Source organism: Danio rerio, chromosome 24, assembly GCF_052040795.2.
Source record: "Danio rerio strain M-AB ecotype USA chromosome 24, GRCz13ab, whole genome shotgun sequence".
NCBI classification, from domain to species: Eukaryota; Metazoa; Chordata; class Actinopteri; order Cypriniformes; family Danionidae; genus Danio; species Danio rerio.
In genome coordinates, this window is record NC_141044.1 from 12,251,195 (window position 1) to 12,264,089 (window position 12,895).

The window sequence follows — 12,895 nt, forward strand, 5'->3', positions numbered from 1 at the left end:
ATGGTTATTGAGCAGATGATGGCATTGTTGTAAACGAACATGGCTGCAGCCAAGGGAAATAGACTAACAGGTGCTGATGCTACATGCGCAGCTCCAAGGAAAGATCTATTCATCTTCGCCTGCCAAGACAACAACCACTGGGACTCCCAGGCTCATAGCAAGGGACAAGTTGCTTACATTATTTGTTTGCTGCATGCAAATAAAACATACTCACTTTGTCAACTCCAAATATACATTATTTTTTATTTTACTGTTGAACAAAATGGACTGCATGAAGTGGAATATTTCATGATTACCATTTTCCATCATAGCACACGTGCATGTGTGTCCCAATTTTGCAGCTATCTTAATATTAATTTGTGCTGTCTTCTTATCTCACCAGTTTTTCTAGGCCGTGGCCTGCACCATTAAAATTCATCCATGCATGAAAAGTGCCTGTTTACACGCCAATTTCACAAAGCTCAGGGATTTGCAACAGCATTTAACATTATCAAACGCACACTAATAAATCATACTCTCTTTTCTCAAGTCAGTATCTGAAGCGCAATGTAAAAAAAAGCTGAGAAAAGCTGACAAGAGGCATTAAAAGATGGCGAGCAAGAGGGAGTGGGAATTTTAGAGAGTAATAATAATAATGTGTGTGTGGGGAGTCAATTGGCATGTGTAATTCAGCACAGCCTTTTCATCTTAGAGTAAGATACTCCAGACAGATAAGGTGTTTAATCCTCTGGCAGATCAAAAAAAAATTTGCCAATTAATGGGTCTTTTCCCGCAGCCAGATAGGCTCCACATTCCCACTCAGTCTACGTTTATCTCTCCCAACACAGGGAGGAGCAGTGAGCAGCTTAAAAGTGCTATTCTTACCCCGAAAACATACAAGGAAAGAGACCACCCCACAACGCCATCATCAGTCAAAACCATTAAGATGGAGGGGAAATCGGAGACAGACAATCAGTAGAAAATTGACAAAATCAGCATAAAACGAGAGGCAAAAAATAAGCATTAGGTATAAAAATGAAACTTGTTTCCATAGTTAATTATTAGAAAAAGTACATCACTTAAATTTAGTATTTAATCAACTGATAATAAATGCAACAAGGACACTTGCTGGATAATTTACTCGCTGAATACAACTCAGATGATCTAGACTTCTGAGGTTGAACATAGGAAAATCATTCATGCTTTGTATCTTATTGGACTCCCTAGTTACCATTAAAGAGCCCTTATGAGCTAGACCCCTACCGAGAAAGACACAAAAAGAAACACTGCGAGAGAACCAAGCACCTGTAGTGGGAGTGAATTGCAAGGAAATAAGTCAAAAGAAAAATAATATTGAAAAAAAAAAAAGAATCTGTATAAATTGACACCCAACTGATTTATGCTGACTGTGTGGAGCAGATAAGTGTGGTAAGTTGCAGAGATTTGATGTTTATCTTATCAAGTGTGCAAAAGCTGTGCTGATAAAAGAGCACCATGGTGCTTGCATTTTTGCAAAGCTGAAAAAACTGTACACCCACAAGACAAAAAAAAAAATATATATATATATATATATATTTATATATATATTTCTATCTAAAATTAGACTGAGAGTTGGGGTTGGGGGAAGGGGGGGGGGGGGGGGGGCACACAAATACAAAACAAAACCACTGTGATATTTTAATGAACAACATAACATAAAGCTGACAGCTAATAAACCATGTAGGCTAGTAATATTAACAGATATCATTAAAATAATATTAAATGCAAACAAAAAATGTATTAAGTAATAATATTAATATTAATAATGGAATATTGTTGTTACAATAAAAATGTTACAAGGCTTGTGGAATATGGAGAAGAGGGCAATTTTCCATTGATATGAGTATATTTACTCTCAATTCAAATTTGTTTATGACACCTCTGGACCATTGAAGTGCAAAAAGCTAAATAAAGACATTTTTATTATTGAATGAAAGAAAAAGAAAGAAATAAAGAAAGAAAGAGAAAGAAAGAAAAAAAAGAAAGAAAGAAAGAAAGAAAGACAGACAGAAAGAAAGAAAGGCAATAAGTTGTCAAGATCTTCAAGCACTGAGCACAAGCCTTCAAATGTGGGAGGCAGGCCATTCCAACAGGAGGCTTTCAATTATAGATAGGGGTTGGCATGACCGCTATGGATTGCCATGTCAGAGTAGGGATAGACAGCAGTGGAGATCTGGGAATCTATCTATCAGTGTGCCTTTGGGGATGGTGTGTGTTTCTGTGAATGTGTGTGCACTTGTGGTGATGATAGAAGGAAAGAGCAGGTAAAAGAATGGCTGTGTGTATGCGATGTCCAGAAAGAAGTGGTTAAAGGGAGCAAAGCGCATTTTCACAGGAAGTGTGCTTTCATGTCCTTTCACTGTCTTCTTAAGCTTTGGAGTGGCTGTGACAAATGGGATGTCTGAAGCGAAGTAGAGGATTTTAAGGTGTTTGTGAGTATGTGTGCATTTTCCACCTACAAGAGCCTTATCATGAATGATACTATTAACAGACTTAACATTTTCATAGATATAACATAAATGTGGTGTGCACTCACATGCACAAGCTGCTCTTGGGTGTCAAACTCTCTGCAGCAACCATCCCAGTGACAATTAGTCTCATACACAACCTCTGGCTCCTGCTTGCCCTCCTCTTTATCGCCCTCTTCCTTCACCAGAGTCATTCCATTCATTTGCTCCTGCAAAAACACACGCAGCATTGGTTTTGGGAGGCATTGTGCATCTGCATCTGATTAAAAGAAAAACAATTTCCTTCTGAGGCTGTGGAGATTAATGGGGCTTATCACATCTAAAGCAGTTCCACAACAGGAGGCCAAATCAAACAAAAATAAATCGCTTTAGAGTATGTCACATAATTGGTGCTAAGCTTTGTTTCTGTTTTTTATTTATTTACTTATTTATTTATTGACTGAATTATTGACTGATGTGTGTTTGTGTTTATCTCTACTTATGCCTATGCACATTTGAAAATGTGCATACCTGCATGCTAACGGCTCTGGGGCTGGGTGGTTCTTCTTCAGGTTTGAGTTTGGACCTTTTATGGTTCATGGGGTCCCCTGTGCTGCTCACAGCCGACTCACTTGTGGGTTTACTCTGAAATAAAATAAAAACAGATTATTAAAACATGCACTATAATAGTGTAATAATCATCCTTATAAATGTAGGTCAAATTTAGTATGTTCAAGAGTAAGTACTTTAATGGACTTTATTTCTAAATTGCTTCATACAATACTACAGGGAAGTGCAAAACAACATTACAAAGAGTGAAACACTTTTACAAAGCTTAAGAAAAATTTACATTTTGGAAAACATTTTTACCTATCTTAAGATAGGCTATTTAAAGAGGAGCTAAAGTGCAGGACACTTTGGGATTCAGGTGTGTGTTTAAACAGAAAATACACTTAATCATATGTAAACATGTCTGTCCTGCGTGTTTTATTTTAAACACAACTAATATTCTCTTAAATGAGTACAAACGGTTACTAAAAACATTAAATGATTTTATTATAGATTTGTGTATTGTTACAGGGACGCCTCTGTTATCAAACTAAACAAAACAAGAGATTCATGTGCTGCTTTTCACTTGTTTGATAACAGAGGTGTCACTTTAAATGGCGTGTACAAAAGCTGATCTGGGATCAGTTTATCCCTCTCAAGGCAGGCGTTGCAGATTTGCAACAGTTAAAAATTAACTACCTTATTACTCCAGATACATATTTTATTAGATTTTTTACTCAGACATACCACTGCAGGACTTGGTTGTCCATTAGCAACAAACAGTTTTCCCACTTGCTCACCAGATGACACAAAAGACAAAAATTGTTTCTTGGAGGACCACATGACAAAGGCCCCGTTTACACTAGTGCGTTTAAATTTGAAAACGCATAAGTTTTGCTACGGTTACGCCATCCGTCCACACTACGCCGGAGTTCTCGAGCGCCGAAAACGGAGCTTTTTGAAAACGCTGGAAAGGCCGTTTTCATTCTAAAACGCTGCTGCTCCGTCTCAGTGTGGATGATGGAAAACGGAGACATCTGAAAACGGAGGCGGGGCTGCCGACGTTCGCCTATCTGATTGGGGCTTTTCCTCAATATTAAGTAGCCCACACACAGTTCAGTCTCGCATCATCTTCTTGTAAGTTAAGACTTCGCAAGTTTGATCAAGGCTGCAGTCTCCCCCTTCTCAGTTTGATATGGAAAACATACCGAGGACACGGGTAAATCTTCAAAGGGAACAGTGTACTTTATAACTTCATTCACATCACCCTGGTTGTTTCACTTTCTCAACAATAAAATGTAAACATGATTTAAGGAACTGCCTATTTTCTTTTTAATATTAGCAACTTAACAGACAGCAGAAATGTTGAGGCGGCATATATGAGCGTCATCTTCACTGTGTGGATATTTATAACAAAACGGAGCCTATAACAACTGCCTCCTTTCAATTTCAGTGAAAATACAAAACGCACCCTCTCTTTTGTTGAATATCAGTTTTAATAATCGATAATTTTAAAAGTATAACATACAATAAGTTTATACATTGTAGGAAATAAAGGCAAGCGATCAGTCAATGTACCTGGATTAATCATTAACTTATCTTTGCGCTTAACCAAAACATTTTACCCGTGAACAAGTAACTTAATAGATTCCAATGACCAAAGTCAGGGAATTGGCCTATGTCGTTAGATAAAGACAACAACATGAATGAAATATCACGTTTAGCAAATATAGCGAGATTGGATCCAGCGGGAGATGCTTGATGAGCAGTCCGACAAGCAGAGCTCTCATCTGGGTAGAAATGCTGGAGCGCTTGCCCGAGAGTGTGTGTGTGGTCACGTGATGTGCGTTTTCAGCGTTTTGGTGTGGACGGAGAGCTGTTCAGAAACGCTGGGTAAAACGCGAGTGTGGACGCGGATCGTTTTCATTCTACAACGCCGTTTTAAAACTAAAACGCACTAGTGTAAACGGGGCCAAAGTGACTTGGCAACATTACCTACTCAATGAGGATTTGAGATATTGGATTTGGATCCCATATTGTTTTTGTTGTTGTTCTGCCACTGAAAAGCAATTTGTTACATTGTTTGAAAAGTTGTATATAAAAAGTTATTGTTCATATCATATTAAGTCGTCAGTGTCTAATTACCACACTGGGCCAATGTTGCAAATCTGCAACATCCCAGAATGCCTTGCATGTGAAGGTCTCTCTAAAAAAGTCAGGATTCTATTGTACTACCCCATAAGATAATTTTCCCCAAATATCAGATTTTTCCTGTTAATTTGAGCCTTTGAGGGTTATCATATGGAGCGGATCCACATGCATTCACTAATAAAGAAGTTTCATATTCAAGGTGATTGATGCACAGCTTAAATGGAAGAAAGTGAATGCAGACATTTTTATATTCATTTCAACATGCGTTCAAGATTAGAAATACACGAGAAAAATTGAGAAATACTTAATGATAGGATAATAGCGGGATAAAATGGTAAAATAACGGAGAATCCTGGCAAAACGGGAGGGTTGACGTATGAAGTAAACAGTAAGTGTTTGTGGAAAAACAGTTTTGCGAGATAACGCAAAACATCTTTGCGAGGGAACGCAACACATCTTTGCAAGGGAACGCAAAACAACTTCGTGAGATAACACAAAACATCTTTGCGAGGGACTGCAAAAACTAAAAAAATATATATTTACCTAACACTGTTTTTTTCTCCCACTCAGTTTTTTTTCTTCAACACATTTTTCCCCACCATCACATCCCGTCCAGATCTCCGTAACAATGTAATTCATTGGAATAAGACAGTAAATAAAATAAAATGTATTTATTTATTTTAGTTAAGTGCTCACTTCTGTTCTTTGTAAAAATAAGTGGAAACATCAAGGGGCAGATCCAGTGGCAGTCTTGCAAGTATCAGATATTTGATTTAATATGAGCTTCAATTGGTTGCCAGGATAGCGAGATAAAAAAAGATGTGTGACACTGAACCATCTGGATTTTTTGAAGACCAAGAAGCTGCATTTTTGATTATTTGAAGAGGTTTGACATTGGATGATGGAAGTCTAACTAGGAGAGATTGGTCTAATCTAGAAATGTCTAGAAAGGTGCTTGCCCCAGAAGTTGGCTAATTTTCCTGTGAGGAAGAACCGATTTTTCTAACATTATAAAGTTCAAGTTTATCATATTTTTTTTCCCAATGTGAGCTTTGAATGACAATTGGTCTATAAAAATCAACCCAAGAATTGAAAGGAATATTCATAGATTACCCCAGCTGTATCATCAAATTATGATGTATAATCTGTATTGCAATGAGAAAAGAAGTTATGTTTTAGCCAGATTGAGCTGCAGGTGATGATCTTTCATTCATGCTGTGTAAGATCTATCGAGTTAGGCCCAATCCCAATTCTACCTCTTAGCCCTTCTTCTAACCCCTTGACCCAATTCTTTATATCTTGAAGGCGTAGAGCTAAGGGAAAGTGCCAGAAAGCCTTAAAATGGAGATTTTTCAGGACCACACTCAAAACCTAGGGGTAAAAAAAATTCCCAGAATGCACCATCTACAACGTGAGCATGGCTGCACATAGAAGTAAGGAGATGCACAAATTAGTATTTTATTGTCATTATTACATATTTTTACAACAAACAATAATATGTTTAATACAATTATTACCACGTTTGTTTTTTACCGTGATGCTTTAAAAAACAACAAAATTGCTAAATTACGCAATCCATAATCCCTAATACGAACTTCTGTATAGTAGTCCCACAGTTTTCAGTCACTAGATGACACTCGAATACCCTCTCTGAAAATAATGAAAAATAAATTACCTTTTTACAATGTCTGTTATTATGTTAATGTTGTTTTTGTGTTTAGATAAATATGGCCAGGGTGTAAATGCAGAGTACAGTTGTGGTCTTATTGCCACAGTATATCATTATGATAACATAATATATATGCCTTTAGTGATTTCCTGAAGATAAATACCAAAAAAATACTGCACCTGGAACTACAGCAGTCGCGACTGTCAATCACATATGAAGCAAGAGACTGCGTATGATGACATGTGCAGATGATGTAGGGGTGTCCTATTTCTTAGGGGTGAATTTTGAAGCCCTTCACCTTCACACTCTGTTTCAAGGGCCAAGGGGAAGAGGAAGGGGTAGGAGTGCAAAAATAGAATTTGGATTGGGCCTTATTGTTAGATCATCTAGATGAAATAAAAGATGGATCTGGTAAGATGGTAAGAAAAGCTAAGTTGGGATTGAAGTGTAAATGGAGAAGAGAAGATTTTCAGTGAAATTGTCATTGTTGAAGTCTGGTTCTTTCTGATGTTTTTTAAGGAGGGAGACTGGTCTGTAGTTTTCTGTTAGTGAGGTGTTTATTAATGATTTCTTAAGAAGTTGTGTTACCCGAGCCTGCTTTAAAGTTTTGGGAAGATGCCAGTGCAGAGGGTATGAGAGACTACTGGAAGAATAGCTAAAGTAATTTTCTGTAGAAAGCAATATAAAATTAAGTCTTGGGAGCAGGTAAGCTGCCCTAAAAGGAGAAGTTTGGAAACCTTAGGTAACAGGGAGAAAATGTTGAGAGTGTCTCTGTCGTGGGAGTGGGTGAATTAAATGTCACAAAGAGCTTGTCTGTGTATGACATGAAGTTGATTTTTTTTTTTTACAGTATTCCTAGTGTCTCGCTGCTTGCTACTTCAGCAGCTTCTAAACTCAAAGGCCAGACACTCAAAGACTAGGTTCACTCACACTCCTGTGGCTTCAGTGACTGTCATGGTCACCAGCCAGTGTCAACACCCAGAATGACCTCCTGCACAGTGCCAATGCTATAGTTGGCCAACAGTTCAGAGTATTTGTACAAGATGACCACCAGTCTAGACTCTCCACTATTTGTGCCTGGGTTGCACACTGCTCTTTGGATCTAGCTGCTCCAGACCCTGTTCCTGTGCCTGTCTGTGTCCGAGTACATGACTTTGATCCAGAGCCACCTACAATATGTGACTGTGATTGCAGGATCAACAATAACATTTTGAACTGAACTGACCTGAATCAATATTAAACTATAAGTAAGTCATAATGACCACAGAATAAGTGAGATAGTCAATGGCTTGCCATGCATTAAAATATTTTAAATGCATAACATTGACAATATGGAGCAGAGTTGCATTTAAAATTCCATGGTCATTTGCTAATTAATGGACAAGTTAAAATTAGTTTTGCTTTTTGTAGTGTACTTTTCAGCTGATGTTTAGTCAGTTATGACATCTAGCTATGGGTTCTCATCCCTCATTGAATCAGCAGTGACAGGCAGACAGAAAGGGAGTGAGAGAGCAATAGAGATCATGGTCTTTTTTTCTTGCAGGGCACGAAAGCATTAAGGGTGTGTCAGAATTCACTTCTGCTAATGTATGGACAGAAAAATCCACTTTGCACCACGGCGCATGGTCTAAAAGGGTTATTCACATTCACATGTAAAGTAAGTGTAAGTGGAAAAACTGAGCATTTCACTAGCAAGAAAACAGTTAAGCAGAGCATTTACAGCGTGAGAATGAGAGATAAGCCTCCTCATTATCTACTTTCACTTTCGGGGATCCTTTAATATGGTGGGCATATCCTTTATTTTCACATTCCAATGTTGACAGGTATAGTGTACACTCCCTCAAAATGACACTTTTTAACCCATTATTATAAAAAAATCTGAATTGTGTTTTGAACTGAACCTAAACTGGCACACTCAGAAGAACCATAATTTTAAATCTTAAAAAAGGGGTAAACTAAGTAAAGAGTAAAAAATATTAAAGCCCATTAAACACTATAAACATGAAACAAAACATTAATTCACAGGAAAAAGAATACAGCATATTCCAAAAATGTAAACTGCAGTAAAATACGTATTCACTCAATAAACTTCCGTTTTGTCCCTGATTTATTAGGGGTCACCAAAGAAAAATTAACCGCTAATTACTCTGGCATATGTTTTAGCACTGAGAAAGACCCATACAAGCTCTGAGTCACACCCGTAAACTACACTACCACTCTTAAATGCCATTCACCCCCCCCCCCCCTTCATTATTCATTCCAAGTCCCCCTCATCCCATCACTCCCCCTCAAACCACCATACAATAAAATACAATGACACCATTGTATTTTGCAGCTGCTTATAATCAGAGATGGGCAAAATAAAAGCCCAAATACCTCAGTTTTAAGTGTATTAAAATGAACTACAAAATACAGCAACTACAACATGTACCAAAGTAAAATACAGCATTTTTGTATTTTAAAAATACCTACAAATATTAAAAAAAAAAGCATGAAATTTCTTCGCCAACTTTCTATTGATAGGCCTTTTCAATCAATCCCTTCACCATTAAACTGACTTGACTAGTGAAGTAAACAATGTTTAATAGCAAAGAGCTTTACTTTTACCAGGTTTTAGGAAGCTTTTCTGCCACCTCGTTCACATTTACAGTGACTGTACATGAGTAGGTATTCATTTAAAAAAAAAAAATGTATTATAGATTTTGTCCAAATTTCATACAGAAAGTCCTGTCCAGGAGATGATCTCCAACAATTTAATGCAGATCTGTCGATTGTACATACTGCCATTATATATTACTGGTCTAAGCATTGCTGCTCAATATGCTATATTCAATTATTGTTGACTTGCTCCTGAATATACCCCAGTCATGTGTCTGTTACTTTTTGATATAAGATGCATAATTTCCACCCATACTCTAAGCACTGGCCACTTGCAATTAAATCTTTTGATTTCAAGTCTATGCAAATAAATGAGAAAACACCAATCAGTGGCCACATTCTTATGATGTCATCATATAGACTTCCTACAAAGTATTTTACTTTAGTTTGAAACGTCAAAAAAAAAAAAATAATAAAATAAATAAATGAATAAAAATACAAGACACTAAAGTATTTTGATACAAAATATTATTCCTTTCCATAACCTTATCAAATACAAATTACAAAATACTATTTTGTGTTTGAAATATGTTTTATAAATACTGGCAATCCCTGCTTACAACACAATAATATCAATCTCCATAGCTGACCATGATTAATTCCCATTTTTCCTGTTTATCACTGTGAAACTAACACAATCTGTACTGTAAAAAGTGACATACAAATAAAGGTTACTTTAGTGGACTTCATGCTGTATCATACAAGTGCAAACCTTGTAAATCACATATGTATATAATAACATAACAAGTTGAGTATGGCTTTCAGCATTTTTTAAGCTTGTATATGAATAGTAATGCATTTTTATATTCTTAGGACAAAGATATTAATATATTGGAAGCTAGACGAAAAGATTCACAAAAGTTTAAAAATAAAATAAATGTCTGTCACTTGGAGCAATGCTTGTATCTTCTGTTTTTTTTTTTTATATATAATTCCTTTACAACCATATGGTGAGACAAATATCCCACATTGCCCTTCTATTAAAGAGGCTGTTGGGGTCAGGCAGGGGAAATGGATGACACTGTGCTGGGACAGAGTAGTGAGGTTATAATGACTTAAAAGGAGAGAGTGGCTTTGGGAAAATCTCTGGAAAACTCATTTGAAATAGGGATCAATACAAAGACAGATAAACAAAAAGACACTATACCGTTTTTAATCGAGTGAACACAGTATAAATGGCATGCTTGAAGCAAACAGAAAAAAAACACTTTTATGCTCATCCTTCAAAGGGAATGTATCTGTGTCTGATTAATGGTGGAGGTGGCAAGATTTCTTGCTGCTAACAAGCGAGGTGTTATTTCTCAAAGGTGCCTTCTGGGCAAGCTCACCAGCTCTCCACATCGAGGCAACACTGACTATGTGCACCCAAGGGAAAATCTCCCATGAGGCCTGTCTGCGAGGGAGGGCTACCAACATGCAAACTTTCTCTGTTGTTTATATATGCTGCTGTGTTGGTGGTGCATTTTAATGTGCCACACAGTAATAAACAGAAGTAGTTTTGTATTCATAGGCACTGAAAAAAATCAATCTTTGAGGAAGAAAATCTAAATTACTTTTGTCTTTTTTAATTGCATTTTTATTTTTTATTTTTTACCTGTGAGTCATTGGAGACTATTGAACGTTCTGTTGGTGCCAGGCTGGAGGTTTGGATGGCAGGAACAGGTCTCTGGGTTGAAAAAGCAGGTGCTGAGTGCATGAGTGGTGGACTGTGTCCAAATGCAGATCCTACGATGCCTGGTTGTCGACTGATTAGCTGCTGATGCATCTGCAGTGCTACAGGTGTTGGAGGATATGCAAAACTCAAAGCAGGACTGTTAGACGAACAGAGAAAGAGAAAAAAAAAACAGCTTCAGAAAAGAAAGATTTAAATGAGAGAACTAAAAATTTGTAAAATCTGATGTCAAATATTAAACGTCATACTGTACATTAAAAACGCATTTTTATTTTTGTTATAGTAATATTTTTACTTAATCTGTACAATAGATTGTCATTCAAAATGTTTAATTATTTAAAAGGCTGGGCTGATGCGGTGGCGCCATGGTAGCGCTGTCCCCTCACAGCAAGAAGGTTGCGGGTTCGAGCCTCAGCTGAGTCAGGTGGCATGTTCTCCCTGTGTTCATGTGGGGGTGCTCCGGTTTTCCCCACAAGTCCAAAGACATGCGCTATAGGTGAATTGGGTAGGCTAAATTGTCCGTAGTGTATGTGCATAAAACATGTGCTGGATAAATTGGCGGTTCATTCCGCTGTAGCAACCCCGGAATAATAAAGAGACTAAGCCGAAAAGAAAATGAATGAATTTAAAATGCTGATAAACTGATAAATACACACAATGTATATTTTATGCCATAACCATAAAATGATTTTAACATGCTGTTTTGGTCCTTTATAAACATCTCTTATTTTCAATGTTAAAAACTATTTTACTGCTTAATATTTTAATAATTTTGGAAATCATTACATTTTGTACAGGATTTATTTTAAGTAAATGTTTACATTGTAGCACAATATAAGTTACAAGGCTTTACCACTAACCTAATGGATCATGAATTAAGAAAAAAAAAAGCCTTACAAAATGTTTTACTCTGAAGAATGAGGAAAAGGCAAAACGAAATTAGTCAAATTGCAATGAAAACAAAACAAAAAGTGGCATAAACTCATTCATTTTTCTTCAACTTAGTCCCTTTATTCATCAGGGGTCACCACAGTTAAATGAACTACCAACTAATCTAGAAAATGTTTCACACAGCGGATGCCTATCCAGCTGCAACCCAGTACTGGGAAACATCTACTGTATACACACTAATTCACACACATATACTATGGCCAATTTAGTTTGTTCAGTTCACTTGTACTGCATGTCTTTGGACTGAGGTGGAAACCAGAGCACCAGGAGGAAACCCACGCCAACACAAAGGGTACATGCAAACTCTACACAGAAATGCCAACTGACCCAGCTGGGAGTCGAATTATCGACCTTCTTGATTTGAGGCGAGTTTATGCTGTGTGGCCAGTGACAAACTTATTTAAACAAAGTAAAAACATAACAAATACAAAAAAAAAATATTGGAACACAATGAGGGATCTAAATACACAAGGATAATGAACTCAAAAACAAAGAGGTCTGTGTTAATTAATCACGTATCATGACAAGACCCAAACAGTTACCCACAACAACTTAAACATGAACAATGACAAACATACTGGTTATGATTATTATTAATAGTCCAACATTTATAAATGAAATGTATTACACTGGTAATTTTTAATAAATTATTACACATAAAACTACAACACATCTAAATCTTTCAAGAAAAGCTTATGAGTTCACGCAATGAAACTAAAACCAGACTTTTAAAGATAACCTCCTCTTCTATAGACCCTAGTGTCTCTTAATGATATGCCC

The 12,895-nt window shown here is 36.8% G+C and overlaps 1 protein-coding gene across 2 annotated transcripts in view; it reads right to left on the minus strand.

Moving 5' to 3' along the window:
- gli3 (GLI family zinc finger 3) overlaps positions 1 to 12,895 on the minus strand; it is a 340,422-nt gene that overhangs the window by 28,703 nt on the left and 298,824 nt on the right. For both annotated transcript variants that reach the window (XM_087308354.1, NM_205728.1), the window contains 3 exon segments: positions 11,087 to 11,303; positions 2,997 to 3,110; positions 2,555 to 2,695 (listed from right to left, as the gene is read on the minus strand). In XM_087308354.1, the coding sequence (XP_087164480.1) occupies positions 2,555 to 2,695; positions 2,997 to 3,110; positions 11,087 to 11,303 (472 nt within the window).